This window comes from Eptatretus burgeri, chromosome 6, assembly GCF_056783735.1.
Source record: "Eptatretus burgeri isolate ZD-2024b chromosome 6, Ebu_testis_v1, whole genome shotgun sequence".
Classification (NCBI taxonomy): Eukaryota; Metazoa; Chordata; class Myxini; order Myxiniformes; family Myxinidae; genus Eptatretus; species Eptatretus burgeri.
The window spans coordinates 98,417,813-98,439,350 of NC_140966.1; the positions used below are offsets into that span (position 1 = coordinate 98,417,813).

General features: G+C 44.0%; 1 protein-coding gene across 2 annotated transcripts in view; it reads left to right on the top strand.

Moving 5' to 3' along the window:
• The first annotated feature begins 279 nt into the window (after nucleotides 1-279).
• Nucleotides 280-21,538, top strand: part of LOC147025436 (uncharacterized) — a 139,108-nt gene continuing 117,849 nt past the window's right edge. For both annotated transcript variants that reach the window (XM_085886399.1, XM_085886400.1), the window contains exons 1-2: nucleotides 280-450; nucleotides 734-875. In XM_085886399.1, coding sequence (XP_085742525.1) covers nucleotides 773-875 — 103 coding nt within the window. In that variant the 5' untranslated portion in view covers nucleotides 280-450; nucleotides 734-772. The remainder of the gene's footprint in view (nucleotides 451-733; nucleotides 876-21,538) is intronic.

The following is a 21,538-nucleotide window of genomic DNA, read 5'->3' on the forward strand; positions in this document are numbered from 1 at the left end:
GGGATGTGAATGTGAGTGGGAATGTGAATGTGAATGTGAATCATTCATTTATCATTTTTCTTTCTCACCACGACGCAGAGCGCTTTTCGGGGATGTACCATTTTACGCGATCGGGGAGGGGGGGCGTGGCCTGACGAATGTTGTTTTATAATGGATTAATAAATATTACATTATTTCTGAATATAATTAATGTCCGAGAAAATAAACACGTAATATCACATTTTTCCACGTACATTACGCGTAATACATCGATTTCAGTTTTCTCTCGAAATCCTCCCTCCCGAAATCGTGTCCGCGCCCAGTCAGGGTCGGTGCAATGGCGTGAGGCAAACAGAGGTTGTGGGAGTCCATGGAAAGCGTCAGGAATAAAGGAAGATATGAAACGAGAAGCGACGAGGAAGACAGAGTGAGGTGAAGTCGTGTGTTGGACTATCGGGGGAACCTTGAACTGTGAGTCGGGGGTCAAGGGGTCACGCGACGGGTGTTTCTGTCCTCAGTGTTGCTCCTGTGACTGAGGGACAGGATAAGACAACATTGTAAAGAAGAAGAGCGTCGTTGTCACCCACAACAGCAGCGCGCACGTGTGTGTGTGTGTGTGTGTGTGTGTGTGTGTGTGTGTGTGTGTGTGTGTGTGTGTGTGTGTGTGTGTGTGTGTGTGTGTGTGTGTGTGTGTGTGTGTGTGTGTGTGTGTGTGTGTGTGTGTGTGTGTGTGTGTGTGTGTGTGTGTGTGTAGCTCGATGAGGAACTCGTGTTTTAAGTCCTGTGGGACAGCATGACGGGCTCGAGCGTTCATTCGGACACCTTCCACCGTTCCCTCAAGCTCATCGTCCTGCTCTGCCACCACCTGCCTGGAGTCATCTCCTCTCCGTTACCAGGTGAGGACACGGACAGTGACGCCCAATATGGTGCGTGTCGTGGGTGAAGTGTCTCTCATCGGTTTCCTCAATGGGACATGATATGTATACAGTATGTGTATATATATATATATGTATGTGTGTATATATATATATATATATATATATATATATATATATATATATATATATATATATATATATATATATATATTGATGTTTGTAAAGGGAAACACAAATTTGTTTATTCCTCCATTTCTGAACTAATCACACCTTACACCTGTGTGATACACCTGTGTGATACACCTGTGTGATACACCTGTGTGATACACCTGTGTAATACACCTGTGTGTGTGATACACCTGAGTGAGTGATACACCTGTGTGAGTGATACACCTGAGTGATACACCTGTGTAATCAACCTGTGTGAGTGATACACCTGAGTGATACACCTGTGTAATCAACCTGTGTGAGTGATACACCTGTGTAATCAACCTGTGTGATACACCTGTGTGATACACCTGTGTGATGCACCCGTGTGATGCACCCGTGTGATGCACCCGTGTGACGCACCCGTGTGACGCACCCGTGTGACGCACCCGTGTGACGCACCCGTGTGACGCACCCGTGTGACGCACCCGTGTGACGCACCCGTGTGACGCACCCGTGTAACGCACCCGTGCTCTTCTAACAGGTATCTCCTGGGGTCGTTCCTCATTGGACGATGATGAGTTTTTCCTTTTTAAATCTCTTCATCCTCCATATTGTACCTTTCAATGCAAAGCGCGTGATTTGCGATCTGGGTAATCAGGATTTATTAATTTAATTATTTCGTGTGGCAGGAACAATGTTTTTGGGTTTTCATTTGTTTTTTTACAAAAATTGTTGATGTCATGAGGTCAGAAGAAGCACGATGAAGCTTCCACGTGAGTTACTTCTCAACAATCAATGGTTAATGTCCCTGTTGATGCTTCTACAACTATACCTGACTGGCCTATTTAGGCCACCCTCAGCGTGCAGGGCCAGGGAGGACCTCTCTCAGCATGCAGGGCCAGGAGGGCCTCCCTCAGCGTGCAGGGCCAGGGAGGGCCTCCCTCAGCGTGCAGGGCCAGGGAGGGCCTCCCTCAGCGTGCAGGGCCAGGGAGGGCCTCCCTCAGCGTGCAGGGCCAGGGAGAGCTTCCCTCAGCGTGCAGGGCCAGGGAGAGCCTCCCTCAGCGTGCAGGGCCAGGGAGGGCCTCCCTCAGCGTGCAGGGCCAGGGAGGACCTCTCTCAGCATGCAGGGCCAGGAGGGCCTCCCTCAGCGTACAGGGCCAAGGTGGGCCTCCCTCAGCATGCAGGGCCAGGGAGGACCTCTCTCAGCATGCAGGGCCAGGAGGGCCTCCCTCAGCGTGCAGGGCCAGGGAGAGCCTCCCTCAGCGTGCAGGGCCAGGGAGAGCCTCCCTCAGCGTGCAGGGCCAGGGAGGGCCTCCCTCAGCGTGCAGGGCCAGGGAGGACCTCCCTCAGCGTGCAGGGCCAGGGAGGACCTCCCTCAGCGTGCAGGGCCAGGGAGGACCTCCCTCAGTGTGCAGGAATGCCATAGAATTTTCTTTTCTTTCTGATCCAATCCACTGGATCTGACTTGTATATTAATATCAATATTAACAATCGGGCTGGCACGATGCCTTGGTGGCATTCACGCTCACCTCAAAGCTGTCTCGCCTGCATTGACTCCCGATCCACTTATAAACTGTCATCCTGATGTCCTTCTTGCCAAATTACAAATTCCTGCTCTCACCTTAGTCGAACGTCAGGCCTGTCCAGGAGGTTAGTGAAAGACTTGGACCAAGCTTACCCACAGTGAACCCCACAACAACGTGTGAATAATTGTGGCCATTAAGAAAAAGAAGAATAAGAACAGTGTAATGAGTTTTAAGTGACTTTTGCTGTCGAGCTGACTTCATCCTTGTCATTTTCTACGTGTGGCACAAACGGAATGTAACTCGGGACGTGTAAACCTGCACATCAGAAGACTGGGTGGGGTTTCGATTTGGCCATGATGTGACACACTGAGGTATGTGTGTTCCAAATTTAGAGTTACAGCATTACTATTAAGAAAGGAATTTTGTTCACTCAAGGAAACTTGAAAAATGTTCCTGTTTACAAAGGCCTACCAAATGGGCAATGTTCTTAATTTCCACTTCAACTGTGTTGATGCTTCATCGTTCTTTGGAATTTAATGATTGTGCACAACTTTGTTTATTTCTGCACAAATCACATTTCCATTGTAACCATTGTTATTTTACCTTTGTTGTTCCTTGCTCCTCTGACAAAGGCAGGGGTTGGGGGGGGGGGGGTTGGGATTAAAATGAGCTCAGTCCGACTAACCAACCAATAATTATCTGTCCATGTATCTTTGTGTACGTGATATTTCTTGGAACATTTAGCTTTCATATTGCAGGTATCTATTCCTCATATCACCGAAAAGGCGGCGAACCTCGAGTATCAGCTCCTTGTTTGTTTTAAATTAAAGGGACGAAGGGGTGACCTTAGATGGTGGTGCACTACTCACTTGAAGCCCTGGATGGAAGAGGGTGATTTTAACCGTCTTTGGAAAGGTAGTTCCACAAAGAGGAACGAAAGAATGGAGGTGGGCAGTCAGGCTGGATTTTTGGAGCTTAATCAGGAGGGGGTTACTGGAAGAACATCGGTATCCCAGAGGAGCTGGGGAGGCCCAGAAGGCTGAGAGACTGGAGGAGAAGTGGTAAGATGCGCAGTCTTTGCGTTTCGGCCTTTCGGCCATTGCAGAAAACGCCCATGGCGTTGAGAGCTTTATATTCCACAGAAATCAGAAGAGATTGATGTAATTAAGGAGCCCCATCCCAAAGTACAGAGTAGTACTCCATTGTGCTTCAGACAAAGGCTTGTCCAGAAACTGGAAACCACTGCGATCTCCTCATAGTAATCAACGCTTGAAGAAAGAGCAGAATCTGATGAATGGACTGAATGCTTGGGGGATGGGGGTGGGGGGGGGAGAAATTGATACTTCCCAGTGATCTTCCCACGTAAAGGTAGCCCAAAGCCTGTAATAAAGGTAGCGCCCGCTTTGTACTCAAACTTAACTTGATGAAAACGACAATTAAAAATAATTGTACATTTTTATTAATTTGTGTTGTTCTCATAATAAAGATGTTCAAGATTTGTTGATAAAAGCTCATTTGGTAAATAGATAAATAAACACAGATATGATTCAAAAATGAATAAATAAATAAACGGGGCGTCTCGTGCTTGATGCTCTGCGGCGAGGCTAATAAGGGCTATTTGTAGTGACTATGACTTTTCCCTTTCACATTTTGACCCAATTGTTAATTATTTTCTCCATGATTCTCATTATGAAGGTGTGTTGAAAAATTGATGACAAAAGTTTAAAAAAAAAAAAAAAATTATGATCCGGACAGATACACACACAAGCGATTGCAACACCCCGTCTCCTGTTTACAAATACCTGTTACCGGTGAACCATAACCATTAGGTCAGTGTTACACTTTCTGAACGTCCCTCGTATTGGATACAAGGCACAGGATTTGATTTTTCTCTCGCTTGGCAGCCTGTCCATCCATCTTTTTTTTTACTGCTTCATTATTTTGTTCTTGCTTGCCTTGAGCTACCTTTCTGCCCCTCTCTGCAAGCTGCACATGTTCATCATGCATGTGTTCAAACTCATCGATACTTCCTTACAAGTAAAACTTTCTTTCTGTCCCACTTAGTCCTAATTTTTGGATGATTATGTAATCACCTCGAACTGTTCAATGCTACCTTTTCTCTTCAAGTTGGTGGCTCATCGACGATCATTTGTTACCTCTGCCACCGAAGGTGAAGGAGGTTATGTTTTCACCCCTTTCTGTCTTTGTTTGTCTGTTTGTCTGTCTACAGGATATCTTAAAAACTTGTGGACGGATCCGGATGAAATTTTGTGGACTTGTTGGATGTGTGACGAGGAAGAATTGCTTCAATTTTGGTGAAGATCTGAATCTGAATCTGGATCTGGATGGATACGAGAATTATTTAATTTTTAAAGTGATTATTTTTTCACAATTGAGAGACGGGACCAAAAACGATATAGTACTGTATAGCATGATATTTAACCTCCGCCATCGAAGATGGACGGAGGTTACTGTTTTCACCCCTTTCTGTTTGTTTGTTTGTTTGTTTGTTTGTGAACAGTATTATGGAAAAACTCCTCGACGGATTTCGACGAAACTTGGTGGGGGATGAGGTATGTTCCAAGGATCATGCCATTAGATTTTGGACTTGGTCCAAAATCCAATATGGCCGCTATGGCGGCCAATTTGAAAAAAAATTTGAATTTTTTTTTTTTGCATTTCTACATGTTTTAAGTGATTTCCAACCCCCCCCCCCCAAAAAAAATTGTTAGAGAAAAAAAAATTTTGCAACTTTTTTTTCCAACAAAATTTCGATTTTTTTTTTGCATTTCTACATGTTATAAGTGATTTCCAACAAAAAAAACATGCCAAAATTATAATTGCGGCTGATTTTGGAACTTCAGGTGGATATACACACGTAAAATCAATTTCTGTCTCAAGGAATCTAGTTATGACGAATGAATTGAGCATGTAAAAGTAAAAGGGAAAGTTGCAAACTATAACTCTGTGAGCACTGTTGACGTCAAATTGAATGAATAGGATATCAGGTTCACTTGAGTGACCTTGCAGTATTGGCGGCGGAGGTTTTGCACTCTACAGAGTGCTCCCCCTCTAGTTGTTTTTATATTTCTACATGTTTTAAGTGATTTCCAACCAAAATAAAAATTTAGAGGAAAAAAAAAAACTGAAAATTTTGCAACTTAAAAAAAAAACTGAAAATTTTGCAACTTAAAAAAAAAAACAAAATTCGATTTTATTTGAAAAATATTTGAATTTTTTTTTTTTTTTGCATTCTACATGTTTTAAGTGATTTCCAACCCCCCCCCCCAAAAAAAAAAAGTTGGAGAAAAGAACTATAACTGTCAACACTGTTGACGTCATATTTAATGAATAAGATATAAGGTTTACTTGAGTGACCCAGCAGTATTGGCGGTGGAGGTTTTGCACTCTACCGAGTGCTCCCCTTCCAGTTCAAAAATGTAATGGGCCCCGATATGTTCTCGTGGAGGAGGTGTAAGCGCTCGACTGAGTGCTCTTCCAGTTTAAACATGATTTTGCTTGGGGCTCTTGCTAAAATGCCTCTTCCCTCCCCACATTGAAATCCTCTCTTTTCTCATTAAATTTGTCTTTCTCATTTGCTCTTCCCACCACACCCCCCCCCCCATGCTATTGCAAGCACATTAAGCTTCCTTCTTCTAACATTCTCCAAGAGGTCCTCTTTCAATCGGTATTACAAATGGCAATATCTCCAACCCAACAGCAACTTTTGTTGAAAGGTGAATTGATTTGCATGATGTCCTTGAAGGATTGTTGTTTCTCACACATTCATGGAGCAGGCTAAAGTTGGTAATCCAGGCAGAATTTACAATGTCAAAGTGAACACCTCATATACTCTCGAGACCACTGCATAATCAGAGCAATTAAAGTATCCAGATGCAAAAAATAATAGAGTTCTTAGATCTCGTGCTGTGTGGGATTCGTAAGATGTTTGACTTTGAGATCATTATTTATTATTCAACAGTGGAAAATCCTTTGACCCTCCTCTCCGACCCCACTATGCTCAATACACCCCCTTTAACTTCAATCTCCTTTCACTCTCTCTCCCATCTACCTTTTCTCTTCTCATGAACATATCGATCAAGGTCTCTAGTAGAACTGATTCGCCTTTCTTTTCTTTAATCCGAATTAATATTTTTACATTTTACGTTACGACCCCGCCCCACTCTGTTTTCGTATGACAAGTACACCTGCTCTTTATGGGAGTGGCAGGAAGGGTCATGTTATTATCCTCTCTGGGGTATATAACATTACAGTCGATCTAGGCTCGGGTCTGTTAATCTGTGTGGGACACGATAAGCATATAATGCCTCAAGGACGTCGAGTTTCCTCCCTTTCAGCTTCATGCTAACCAGCATGAACTGACTGTTTAAAAAGGTAATCGTACGTGTTTGTGGTTTGTAATACATTTTACTTCTTGTAGGCTTGCCCCATGAAACAACATGATAAGCTATTTCTACACGTTAACACGATGTTTGTCCAAGGAGGAAAAACCCCTTGTGGAGAGGGATTGGGGGGGGGGGGGGAAATGAAGTCACTACAACACCTCAATTGTGTGACGCTGAGTCCTGTAGAGTTTGGTTGAGATTGGATATATAACAACCAAATGTATTGCGGTCAAAAAATAACAGATAGACAGCAAATTTGTTCTTTTAGTATGATAAATAGATAGCCCCATAGTAATTTGACCAGTCATATGATGCAATTTAGCGAAAAATATCCCTGTTCGTTGTAGGGTGAGGGATCATCGTATGTGCTGGTGCTGGTGATTGCAGCTTGTCTGTGTCTCACTGCATTGCAATACATATGATTGACTAAGCGTACTCATTGTATGTATCCGATTCACAAAACATAAACGAGTGAAGAAGCCACAGTCATTCATCCTGACAAATATCAAATCCAAATATAACTTTGCTGTTTGAGGAAGCTTTGAAATATTATAAAGTTGCATCACTTTTTGCAAAGTACTTCTGATGTTGACTAGGTACACACTGAAAATGACGGAGGAAGGTGACCCTTGTACCACACCCACCCCTACTTTCCAAACCTTTCTGTCTCTACACCTTTTGCTCACATTCCATTGTATTTTCTACAGCCTGAGAGGTATGATCTCGTTCATTGCTTGAAGTTGATAGAAAATTCAGTCTGCTGCATTTGTTATAAAAGCTTAAGCACCATCTGGTGCACCACATCGGAATGTTGGGAGAAGCACAGGTGGAGAGCTTAGCTGTGCACGCGCAGAACATGTGTGCTCATGCAAAACTTCCAGAACTACAGCTTTGATCCTTCCACAAAGCTCGGAACAAATGTGTGTCTACCCTGAAGAGAGCCAGGAAACAACATCTTTCCAAACTCATGTCTGAACCCTCAAACCTGTCTCCCTCCTCCAAATCCTGGTGGCGTCGAGTTAAGTCTGTTTCTGGTGTATGTTCCACCTCCATCCCCCCCCCCTTACCTCAAATGGCCATACGGCTGGCACTGCACATGAGAAGGCTGAAGGCCGAAACTCTGTGTTTGCTTCTAAAGTCTTGTGTCCTAAACCCATCGCTTTCTGGACCCACCATACCCAGTCACACCCAGTTATTTCTGGACTGTGTCCTTTTCTCCTGACAAGGTGGAGAGCTTGCTGTCAAACCTCGACTCAGATTCTGCAACCAGTATAGATGGCATCAGCCCAGGTGTCCTAAAAACCTGCTCCTCTGCTCTTGCTCATCCACTCTCTGTTCTATTCACCCTCTCATTTGCTCAAGGTCATCTGCCAATCTGCTTGGAAATCAGCAAACATTACCACTCTCCACAAAAATGGTGCAAAAACAGATCCCTGCAACTACAGACCAATCAGCCTTCTCCCAATCATCAGCAAGGTTATGGAATCCATCATCGCTTCAGATGTTAAATCCTTCCTCTTCTCCAATGGCCTGATTTTCGATCATCAATTTGGTTTCAGACCAGGTCACTCTACCCTGGACTCGCTGCTCCTGCTTTCCCAAAAATGGATGCCAGACATGAGATCAGAGCCATCTCCCTGGACATATTGCATGCTTTTGATACAGTCTGGCACCCTGCCCTGCTCACCAAACGCTCTTCCTATGGTACCCAAGAACATCTCCACTCATGGCTCGCAGACTTCCTCTCCTGTCTCAGTCAACGTGTGGCCATAAATTGAGTTCTTTCATCCCCTCTTCCTGTCCAGGCTGGAGTTCCTCAAGGAAGCGTTCTGGGCCCTATTCTTTTTCTGGTTTTCATCAATGATCTCTCCGACTCTCTGGGAAATCCTCTTTATCTCTTTGCTGATGACTCCATCTTCTGTCGTACCATCTGCCATCCCTCAGATCAGCAAGCAGCAGCCTCTTCACTCTGCAGATCTGGATAAAAATCATGAGCTGGTCCAACACACATGGAACATAACTTTCAATCCCAACAAATATGACACTCACTGACTCTGAAAGGTCCAACTGGACCCCCCCCCCCCCAATCTACTTTATTTACAGTCCTCCTGAAGAAGTGTTTCCATTCAAACTTTTGGGCCTTACTGTCTGCCATTATCTTTTCTGGGAAAGCCACATCCCCATGCTGGCCTCCAAAGCCAGTCGCCGAATGGGCATCTTCCATCGTGCAAAGCCCTTCCTTGGCACACCTGAGCTCTTGACCACATACAAATCTTTCATCCTCTGCTTGATGGAGTACTGGTCTCCCCTCAGGGCTGGTGCTCCTGCCTCTCACCTTTCTCAGCTTCACGCTGTGGAAACCACGGCATTTAAGATCATTAGTATCTCCCGCGATGAGGCTGAGTCTTTGGGTCTCTCGCTCTCTCCACAGGCAGGTTGGTGGTCTTTCTTTGTTCTGCCGTCTCCTTTCCGGCCTCGCCCCCCACCCCTTTGCTCTGTCTGCTATCTGTCCCGCCCATATTTCCACAGGGTGCTCAAGGTCTGCCAGCAACCCTCTTCTGGTTAAACTACCAATATCAAGAATCACTACTCACCTTCGCTCTTTCATGCCTCTTTTTCTCTGTCTTTAGAACAAACTCCCACACACTCTTCAATCCCACTCTTCCCTCCAAGTTTTCAAAGTAGCTGTTCACCACCATCTCTTATCTTCCCCCATCCAAAACCATGATCTTTTCTACCCCCGTTAATCCACCCTAAACCCACCTCCTTCAAATTTCCATTCTTTCCTTCCTGAAAGTTCCTGTGGTGTCCATCCTGTTTACCCCGTGTACCCCACCCCATCCCTCTCCCTTCCACAGATCTCCTCATGTGTCTATTCCCCACTGTTTTGTGCTTTACACTCCTGTCCCTCGTCTCCTACCCTCCTTGTTATACGTTATGTGTGTTGGCTCTCATACGAGCCTTGACATTGTATATAATATATCTTTCATTTGTACTGGAAAGGTGGCATTCCATTATTTAAAAAATATATAATAATCAAGCTCAGAATAAAGTGTTGGCCTTTTCTGAGATTATGCAAGGTTGGTTCAATATTATAACATTTCTTTTTGAAGTGTGTAAGTTCTATTTCTTGACACTATTCTCATTTCATTTGGGAAGCGAGGGAAAACTTTGTTGAGTGCAGAAACTTAAGAAGGATGTCTGCTTGCAAATTTTAAATTAAAATGGTTCACTTTATTAGTGCTGATCAAATCTGGCTACATCGAAGTGAAACTCAAATGGGATTTCAAGAATTGATAATTTATAATCGCTCGATTCGATTATCGGCAATGTTTTTCTATTTGACGTATTTTTTAGGAGGAAATTAAAGTGGTAGATGCAACTCGGTAAATTTCACAATAATTTCGATGGAAGCCACCATATTTGGCCTTTGTGGGTCTCTTTTTGTGAACCTCGTGCAAAATAAGGACCTACCAATCCTGTTACAGAATTTTACTGAGAAATTACCTGAAGCTCCATTTGCTGCTAAATGATGTACTGTATTGTTTTTTGTTTGTTTGTTTGTTTTCATATCAAGATATACAGTGAAAAATGTATCATCAGATCTTGTTATTCTGTTTGTGTGTGTGTTTTTAATCTTTTTTTTCAACTTTATTTGCATGCTTTGACATATGATTGTGCAATATTCTCTTTTGTGAAGATTATTCATCCATAAGGAGAGCTGCTGCTTCTCATCAGCACCAAAAAAGTGAACTATTTTAAAAGTTGTGACATCTGTCATGTGTGTACTTGTATTTACTAAACCTATATTGCTGGAATGCCAATTAAATTTTTTAAATAGAATGGCATTCAGTCGCGTATGCCTGATGTTGGCTTAATGGTTAAGGGTGGTGGTGGTGGGCTTGCATCCTCGGGTCCTGAGTTCAAATCCCACTCAGCCGTTGAATTAATACCAGGTGGAGTCGACTCAGCCTGTCATCCTTCCGAAGTCAGCAAAATAAGTACCAGCTTGCTGGGTTGATTGAGCCATTCGAGTATCCTGCGTCGGAGTGGCGACCCATCCAGGATTGTGCCCAATAGCCCAGGAGACTGCTTCGGCAGCACCAACACTCTGTACAGAGTATGGTCCCGATGCATTTGGATTTTGAATTGGACTCGGTGGAGCGCATACCTCCGCCAGGCTGAACAGTTAAAATTTTGTATCCCACTGATGGGTCGGATCTGCATCTGCACCTTCAACAAATTTGAATCGGCTTGTTCTTGTCACCTCCCCAACTCATCCACCAAGTTTCATCCAAAACCTTCCACAACCTTTTGAGATGTTATGCGACACAGTATATCGTTTTTGGCCCTATCTTTCAATGGTGCAAGAATCACTAAAATAATTTTCGGATCTTCATCAAAATCGAATCAATTAGTCTTTGTCATCCACCAAACCTGTCCTCCAAGTTTTGTCTAAATCTGTCCATAACTTTTTGAGATGGCCTGCTCACAGACAATCAAACAGGGGTGAAAACATAACCTCTATCCACCTTCCGTGGCAGAGGTAAATAGCTGTTATTAAAACGATCGTAAATAGGGAGTGCCTGTAAAACCAAGCAATCGTACAATCGTGCATGTCTTGTTTGTATGTTTCTCTCCACGAGTTGCCCAAACTCTTGTTTGTTTGTTTTCGTTTTGTTAACCTCCGCCATCGAAGATGGACGGAGGTTACTGTTTTCACCCCTGTCTGTTTGTTTGTTTGTTTGTTTGTTTGTTTGTGAACAGTATTACGGAAAAACTCCTGGACGGATTTTGACGAAACTTGGTGGGGGGATTAGGTATGGTTCAAGGATCATGCCATTAGATTTTGGACTTTGTCCAAAGTCCAATATGGCCGCTATGGCAGCCATTTTGAAAAAATATTTGAATTTTTGTTTTTGCATTTCTACATGTTTTTAGTGATTTCCAACCAAAAATAAATAAATTTGTTAGAGAAAAAAAAACTTCAACTTTTTCAAAAAAAATTCGATTTTATTTGAAAAATATTTGAATTTTTTTTTTACATTTCTGCATGTTTTAAGTGATTTCCAACCCCCCCCCAAAAAAAAATTTTGTTTGAGAGAAAAAAAAACCCAGAAATTTTGCAACTTTTTTTTCAAAAAAATTTCGCTTTTATTTTTTTGGCATTTATACATGCGCATCGATCTAGTTTAGTTTATTCAATCGTGGTTCAGTAGAGTCTGATCCGTTTTGACCTACAATTAATAGGATATCTGGTTCACTTAAGTGACCCAGCAGTATTGGCGGCGGAGGTTTTGCACTCTACCGAGTGCTCCCCCTCTAGTTTTTAATGTCATCAAAGCCTTCCCCCAAAAAAGTAGGATTCCAGTTTCCTGATCGGCCTTGAATTAAAAAAAACAACAAACAAACTGTGACCCTATTTATATTTTAACCCTTTGATTACTGACTGTACTTTAAAGTCCCACCCTGTATTAATCGTTGCAGGAAAAGCCAACTTGCTTCAATGGCCTGTTGGAACTTGTCACTCGATGCACATGGGCAACGCAAAGTATTTGCAACACACTGTAATCACTGCATTCTGACGATAAAATCACCTTGCTTGTGATAAGATACAAGAAGGTACTTGCACCTTTTTATTCGTGTTGTGGAATATATATCGTGATTATTATAAAGGAATGTATGTCATATTCTGAGCTTGTCAAGTCCCTCCATGTGTCATATCGAGATTTCGAAAGAAAGGAAACTTGGCTGACTGCAGCAATTGGAGAGGAATAGCCTTATTTTCAGTGGTGTCAAATGCTTTTACAAGGTGCATTTTGGATAGGAAACAACGACTAATCAACGACATCTTAAGAAGAGAACAGGTTTTTAGGGAAAATCTTGCAGCGATCAAATTTTTGTCCTCAGAACGATTATTAAACAGTTTGTAGAATGGCAAAACTTGTTGTATCTTAATTTTGTCAACTTTGAAAAGCTTTTTATGGTGCTCATAGAAAGTCCTCATGGAAAGTGTCAAAGATGTACGAGTTACCTCAAAGGATAACACCTGGATTAATGAGTGATACCAAGTATATTGAAAGCAATGGCTTCCACACAGGTGTGGCCCATGTGTTAATTCGGCAAATAATATCCCAGCATGCTTAGGGTCATGCATAAGAATGCTGCACTGGCCTGGCTACCTATAATTATGGCTTGCATGGCTTCATTAGGAAACCTCAGTGACTTTGAAAGAAGGGTGATTGCTGGGGTGTGTTTGGTAAGAGCTTCTATGACAAAGACAGCTCAACTTGCCGATGTTTCACGAGCAATGGTGTCTAAAGTGATATCGGCATGGAACTCCGGGGGAAAGACTTCTTCATCAAAGGGCAACGCTGGGCTGAAGCACATGCTCCATGATCGTGATATCCATGCATTGATTTGAAATGCAGGGCAAAGCAAGTGAGTGACTGCAGATCAATCGACTAAATTTCAACTTGGGGCACGATCAGTCAGTTTCATGAAAAACGGACCACCGAGAACGCCACAGAGCGGGATACCAGAGGCTGATTGCAGTGCACAACCTGCTCATCACACCTGGCAATGCACGTTTGCAAGTCCAGTGGTGAATACACAAAATACCCCATAATGTCAAAGTGGAATTTTTTTTTTGTTGTTAATTTTTACAAAGTAATTAAAAATGAAAAGCTAAAATGTCTTCAACCCCCTTTGCTCTGACATTCCAAATTGAGCTCAGGTGCATCCAATTTCCTTTCATCATCCTTGAGATGTCTCTGCAACTTGATTGGTGTCTATCTGTGGCCAATTCAATTGATTGTACATGATTTAGAAAGAAACACACCTTTCTACATAAGATCCCACAGTTGACAGTGCATGTCAGAGCAGAAGCTCTACCATAAAGTCTCAACCATGATGTACCACGGTAAAGATTTACATTCTAACAGGACAATGACCTCAAGCATACTGCCAAAGCAACACTGGAATGGCTTCAGAACAAGAAGGTGAAAGTCCTTGAGTGGCCCAGCCAAAGTCCAGACTTTAATCCCATTTAGAATCTGTGGAAAGACTTGAAGATTGCTGTTCACCGGCGCTCCCCATCCAACTTGACAGAGCTTGAGCAAATCTGCACGGAAGAATGGGAGGAAATCCTCAAATCCAGATGTGCAAAGCTTCTGCAGACATACCAAGAAGACTTGAAGCTGTCATCGCTGCCAAAGGCGATTCTACAAAGTATTGACTTCTACAAAAGGTCCAGATCCAAGAATTTTTGAGTTACTTGGTGGATGAATTGGGTCGGTGATAAGAACAAGCCGATTACATTTTGGTTGAGGTCCGGATCCAGATCCGGCCTATCAGTGGGATACATAACGTAAACCATTCAGCCTTTTGGAGGTATGCACTCTACCTGGTGTTGTTCTCGATGTCTTCCTCATCACTGAAATCATTTTTGGTTTTGGAAACTCTCACGTACCATCTGTAATAAAGTGTGCTAATTATGACGTGTGCGGTGTTTGTACTTCAAGTGTTAATGTCTCTGCAATGTTCAAAAGCAGGACTGGCACAAGCACAGATTTTTTTTTTGTATGCCTTGTCGAGGCTATGAGAGCTAACACACAATGCACAGCAAGGGGGGGCATGAGACAAGAGGGGCAGGAGTGGAAATGACAAAACAGTGGGGAACAGAGACATTAGGAGATCTGTGGAAGGGAGAGGGATGAAGTGGTGAACATGGGGAATACAAGATGAACATTACAGGGACTTTCAGGAAGGAAAGCAGGGAATTTTAAGGAGGTGGGCTTGGGGTGGATTAACAGGGATATAAAAGATTGAGGATTTGGATGGGGGATGACAAGAGGTGGTGGTGAACAACTGTTTTGAAGGCCTGGAAGGAAGAATGGGATTGAATAGAGTGATGGAGTTTATTCCAAAGGCGGGGAAAAAGAGGAATGAAAGAGTGAAGGTGAGTAGTGATTCGTGATTTTGGTAGTTTTACCAGGAGGGGGTTGGTGGCGGACCTTGAGCGCCCTGCGGAAAATATGTTGGGGACCAATCGCAGACAGAGCAGGGGGGGGGGCGAGACTGGAGAGGAGACTGCAGAAGACATAAAGACCACCGACCTGCCTGTGGTGAGAGAGTGAGAGGCTCAAAGACTCAGCCTCATCACAGGAGATGCCAATGATCTGAAATGCCTTGGTTTCCACAGCCTGAAGCCGAGAAATGTGAGAGGCAGGAGCAGTACTCCATCAGGCTGCGGACGAAAGCTTTGTAAGTGGTCAGGAGCTCAGGTGGGCTGAGGAAGGACTTTGCACGACGGAGGACCCCCAGTCGGCGACTGGCTTTGGAGGCCAGGTTGGAAATGTGGCTTTCCCAGGAAAGATCATGGCAGATCGTGAAACCCAGAAGCTTGAAAGAAAGGACTTCTTCCAGTGGATTGTTGAGGATGTGGATGGGGGGGGGGTTCCAAACGGTCCTTTCGGAGAGACATAGTGCGAGTATGAGATTTGTCCAGACACGTTCCACGTGTTGGACCGGTTTGTGATTTTTCCCCAATCTGCAGTGAGCGAAGAAGCTGCTGCATGCTGGTCTGAGGATGACAGATGGTACGGCAGAGGGTGGAGTCATCAGCAAAGAGATATAGAGGATTTTCCAGAGAGTCGGAGAGATCATTGATGTAAACCAGAAAAAGAACAGGGCCCAGAATTCTGCCTTGAGGAATTCCAGCCTGGACAGGAAGAGGGGATGAAAGAAATCAATTTAGGGCCACACATTGACTGCGACAGGGGAGGAAGTCTGCGAGCCATGAGTGGAGATGGTCTTGGATACCAGAGGAAGAGAGTTTGATGAGCAGGGCAAGGTGCCAGACCGTGTCAAAAGCACGCGATATGTCTCGGGATATGGCTCGCTCTGATTTCATGTCTGGCATTGAGGACCTCCATCCATTGTTGGGAGAGCAGAAGCAGCATATCCAGGGTAGAGTGACCTGGTCTGAAACCAAATTGATGATCGAAAATCAGGCCATTGGAGAAGAGGAAGCATTTAATGTCTGAAGCGATGATGGATTCCATAACCTTGCTGATGTTTGGGAGAACGCTGATTGTTCTGTAGTTGCAGGGATCTGTTTTTGCACCTTTTTATGCAGGGCAGTAATGTTTGCTGATTTCCAAGCAGATGGCAGATGACCGTGAGCAAATGAGAGGGTGAATGGAACAGAGAGAGGGCGAGCAAGAGCAGAAGAGCAGGTTTTTAGGACACGTGGGCTGATGCCGTCTGGACCTGTTGTAGAATCTGAGTCGAAATACAGAAAGCTATGGGTTTTGGACACAAGATTTCGATGCAAACACCGAGTTTAGGCGTTCAGCCTTTTCATGTGCGGTATCAGCAGTGTGGCCATTTGAGGTAAGGGAGGGTATGGAGGGGGAATATACACCAGAAACAGATTTGATTGGATGCCACCAGGATTTTGAGGAGGGAGAGAGGTTTGAAAGTTCAGACTTGAGCTTAGAAAGATGTTGTATTCTGACTCTCCTGAGGGGAGATTAACACTTGTTCTGAGCTTTATGGAAGGAACTGAGATTATAGTGTCGAAGCATATGTATGAAACTCTAATACCGTGGGCACTGGATGATAATTTTTTGCATCATGGATTTTATTGCAGACAGATGCATTGAGAATCAGAAAAATCATGGTGCCAATTTTTGTTTTGCATTTGGGTACATTTTGGTGGCTTTTAATGTGGCCCCCTAAAATACCATTATCGCTGTTTCGGCTGCAACTACCAGTTTCAAATATTGTTATCAAGCAAAGCATGTAGCATAACAAATTAAAGGTCTGGACATTTGTAACATATATATATATATATATATATATATATATATATATATATATATATATATATATATATATATATAAATATATATATATATATACACACACTGATTTTTATTGTCCACAGACAGGTATCTATGCCAATTTCCCTGGCAATAACAACCATAACGGAGCATATATCCAGATGCAAATGTTCTAATTTAAAAGTCAATAAATTAGAGAAATTTACCGTTTATGCTTTATGGTATGTTTCGTGGTTCACATAAAGTATATCTGTTCTATGGTATACACTGAAGTTGTCAACTGTAATGAATAGGTCAAAATATTTGTTGAAACAAAAACTATCAAGTTCATAGTAATGCAGTGTCAGATAAGTCATCTTCATCCATGCTGTCCTCATGATCATTTCCTATGAGTCTGTCATTGGTGTTTTCACATTTGTCAACGTTCGCGTCACAAGCACATAACTCAGTGCAGGCCAAAGAATGCTTCTTGCAAGAGCAGGATCCACTGGCACATCGGCTCTTGCCACAGCCGCACTTCACAAGCTCGAAAAAGCTGGATGAGCTGGTGGGAGGTCAGAGACTCTTGGGACATACTGATTATTTTCATCATTCCATCCATAATTAATTGGCGGAGGTAAGTCCGGATTTGCGATGTCTGCCAGTAACCAAACCAAAGAATGGTAATGAGCGCTGAGAATGTGCTCTTTCAGAGATGCCTTTGTTGGGGGCAGTTTCTCAGCCTCCGCTTAATTTTTCTTGAACAAGTGCCATCGTAGCTCTCCGACTGTTTTCATATCGAGTCTTGGAGCGAACAATAGGCACACAAACTCTTCTAGACTGTCCATCACTTCAGCGGATGCATATAATAAGCTGTTTGTCCCAGCTGAGCAAATGCCAGGTGTATGTTTCCATTTGCTTTTTTGAATTGTTTCCAGCATGTTTGCTTGCCTTTGCCTGCAATCCGTCCAGTGGTATCACTGGACCACTGGTAGTGGTATCACTACCAGTGAAAGCGTGAAATCCAATGAGACCAGCAGCATGATTCACATCAAGGGATTCATGTCTAGGTTGCAAATTCACCAAGTGCCTTCTCGTACCTCTGCCAACTAGCATAGATACATCACCCAAGAGCAGCAGTTTTTGTCGAGCAAGAATGAACACATCTGTATCAGGAGACAGGATATGTACACTTGCAGCAATTTGGGAAGTGCTCAAGGCATCTAGGATGAGTGTGTCAGCCTCTTCTTGGTTACTGTCAAGATGATGAACATTCAGGCCATTGGCTATGGCGCCATTTTTCGTTGATACAACAAATGATGTCTTGCTGTCTTTGTGTAAGCCAAGCAGTTTCTCTGCCAAATATATCGTTAGTTGGTCTTTGTTTTCAGTGTTGCTCAATAAGTGTTTCAATGGCATATTGAACTGTGTGGAATAATTGACTTCATACGTACAGCAGTTACTCATCTTCCCTTGCTTTCAGCTTCTAGTTTTTCCCTTCAAGGACTGCTTTATGTTGTAGCGATCAAAGACAACATGCACTAAAGTGTAACCTTTGGCTTTGCTTACAACGGATTTCATAAATGCGTCCGCAATTCCAATACATGAAGTGATGTGCTGACTTGACAACTCATGTACCAAAGCCATCCCATCAATTACGATAGCTGTAACACTTTCGTTACCATAGAACACTGTATTTAGTTGGTCAGCTGTCACTTCAGCTTGTACCATGTCCATCTCCACATTTCTTATTTCCACTTTGGATGTGTTCATTGACAAATGCGTGACCTCTGCTTGACCATTCAAGTCTTCTGATCGTGTTGGTTCGGATTCCGGGTTTACTTCTGCAGGTGTTTCAGACGTTTTCAGTGACTCAAGTAAAGCCATCAGCTTACTTTTGTCCGTGCTTGGAAGAAGAGAACCGTCAGATGAGAAAATGGAGCGAGGAAGGCAAGATAATTCGTAGTGGCCAATGAGATCTTCCAAATCCAATTCATCCCTGGTTTTTGCAACTATCGGTAACCTGGCGAACAGAGACCTCGTTTGCTTCAGCTCAATCACCTTTGAGGGTAGCACTATCTTCACAGGCTTTGCTGCATCTGTCCACGTGAGTAGCTTAACTTTGTTCATTTTGTCCCATAGGTTCTTCGGGCCGACGATCCTATCCTCTAGAAATTTGTTGTAGGAATCCTGACCAATTGATGATGAACGCAATATATCTTTTTGAACGTTTTCTGGCATTACTGCATTTGTTACAAAGTTCTTCAGGGTTCCATCTTCTTGTGTGAACAGATTGCAGGTAAGCATGACCCATTTCATCTTCTGGATGTTCTGTTCTTGTCGATTTATGGTGGATCTGGAGATTTCATGATGCTTCGTTCTTTGGGGAGTTGAAATGCCAGCCATCTGTAGCACTTGTTCTGATAGACGTGTCAGTTCTGGGGCGATCAAGAAAAACCTCAGGAGTGCTGCTGGCTTCTGTGTTATGTCAGAGAGTCCACCTTTCACCTTCTTTGTTCAGTTGATGTGTTCAATCCCATGATCAACACCTATGGCACAAAAAGGTACTTGGCTCTTCTTCACACAGAAATGACCCTGACTAAATTCGGCCCAGATATTTGGATCACTTTTTTCCAGAGCATGCATTTCGGCAAGATAGAGTGGTACCATCTGTGCATATTTGAGCCTGTTGTGTGCAAAGAAGTATTTACACAGGGATTCCAATGCTGCCAAGTGGAGTGTCCAAATGCCAGCACGGGTAGCACGAATAAACTCTAGTAGAGTCATTACCATCTCCATATATCTTGTGGCCATCACAAACATTGGGTTGTTGCTGTTCCTCTCTTCAAACTGTGTGAGCTTTTGCTGTATATCTTCTTGCTCCATCTTTTGTGCTGGAACTGGAAGGACTTGGGGATGATTCATCAATAACGATAACTAGAGAAAAGTTTATTTCAATGTCCACTCGACATAAGTTACTTCACCCACAAAGCTTGGAGGTTAATCTACAACTACATCGACTACATCAGTCTTTTAGTCTGGACCCTTCACCACTTCTGCAATTAATTATCATAGCTGACCTGAAAGGCAAAAAAATTAACATACATTGTATGTAGAATTGTAGCATGTCATAATGTTTAGAAAAATTAATTATCTTGGTTACGTTGCAGTAATTGATTTAATTTCGGCTGCACAGAATCTGAAATTAACAAAAATTCAGATAAGTCACTATGGTTATGTTCAATGTCATGATTGATGTTATCATATTCTCGGCTGAATTCTGCTCAGTTTGATATTGTTGCGAATTCGCGCCCGTCGGCGTGCGATCGGCCGCTCGACTCGAATGGCGGCCGCCTCGCCCACCGGACAGACAATTCTGTCGTGACCCTCCGGGAACTATTGCCCGGAGCCAGTCACGGGTGGGCCTTTCGACCTCACCACAATCGTGCCAATCGGCCACCCGCGTAGGATAGGGTTGTTTGCCAAACTCGACCTACCTAAGTACCCACGCGGATGGTAGACCAGGCGATCGTACCTCGCCGCAGGCCGACTCCGGACACGAACCGCTTTAGCGGTCCGTTCCGTGCTATCGTGATAACCGAGCGGTGTTATCGTCGGCCTCGACGGTTCCGATTAATTATCGGGCGTATTAAGCCCACTACGAACCCTTTACGTGGAGCAAGATGGAGATTCAAACAAAGGAAAGGACGCAGCGAAACGGGGAACAATTCAACATAATGCACTTTATTTACACGACACACGGAGAGCTCACATATACAGCCAAACAGTCAGAATGCACCTATATCAACTTAAAACAAAAACAACAATGCAGAGCTACGACCGAATACGCAAACACATGGCAACACTTATACAGTTTTACTTTACAAGACACGGCGCCACAAGATCCATACAAATACCCCGAAAAGAAAAAGGTGACTTCCCTTTTGAGCCGTCGAGTCCCTCTCCGACATCCGTCGACGTGGTCCCGCCTGGCCGCGACTCCGTGCCCTAGCGTGGTAGGCGAGGCCTCTCCGGCGTGCCTCGCGCCGGCACGTGTTGGCCGCTCGACGCCACGGACGGAGTTTTCGGCGCTATCCCAGTGCGGATAGGGGGGGGGGAAACGTGGATTCCCGAGGTCGGGAGGGGGGAATGGCGGACGCTCCTTCCCGCCAGCCGGGTCTTGGAACCGCACCACAGCAGACCAGGCCAGCGGCCACCAGCCAGAGAATAGGACGAGCGAGCCGGAAGACAGGAAGAGAGCAAGAGCAACCACAAAACCGCTCCGCCCGTGTCCGACTTTTTATATCCTTGAGCTCCGCCCTGTTGCTCCGCCCCATTCTTTGCTCCACCCCCCTTCGAGGCGCTTCGAGAAAGGTCTCGAAGAGGGGCGTTCCTCCTCCCTGGCTGCGTCACACCGCGCATCCACCAATCGGGCGCCAGCTGCCCCACCCCGCTTCTCCTCCCTCACACCAAGCGCGGAGAAGAATGGCGTGAAAAACAGGCGGGAAAAGCCCACCGAGCGTCCTCGTTGGTTTTTGTTTGAAATAAAAGATAGAAAAAGAAAAACGACTGACTCAAAGCGTCGCAGCCCAAATGAATCACGAATTATCCCCTCTAAACAACGGGTTTGGGGCTAACTACACATGTACTTAAGAGATACCTCACCTACGTGACCTGGATGGTGGTTTGCGAATTTCCACAGCCGTAACAATATATTACATGCCCAGGTTTAAATCAGAAACAAAAAAGTTGGTAAATTGTTATCATTGAAA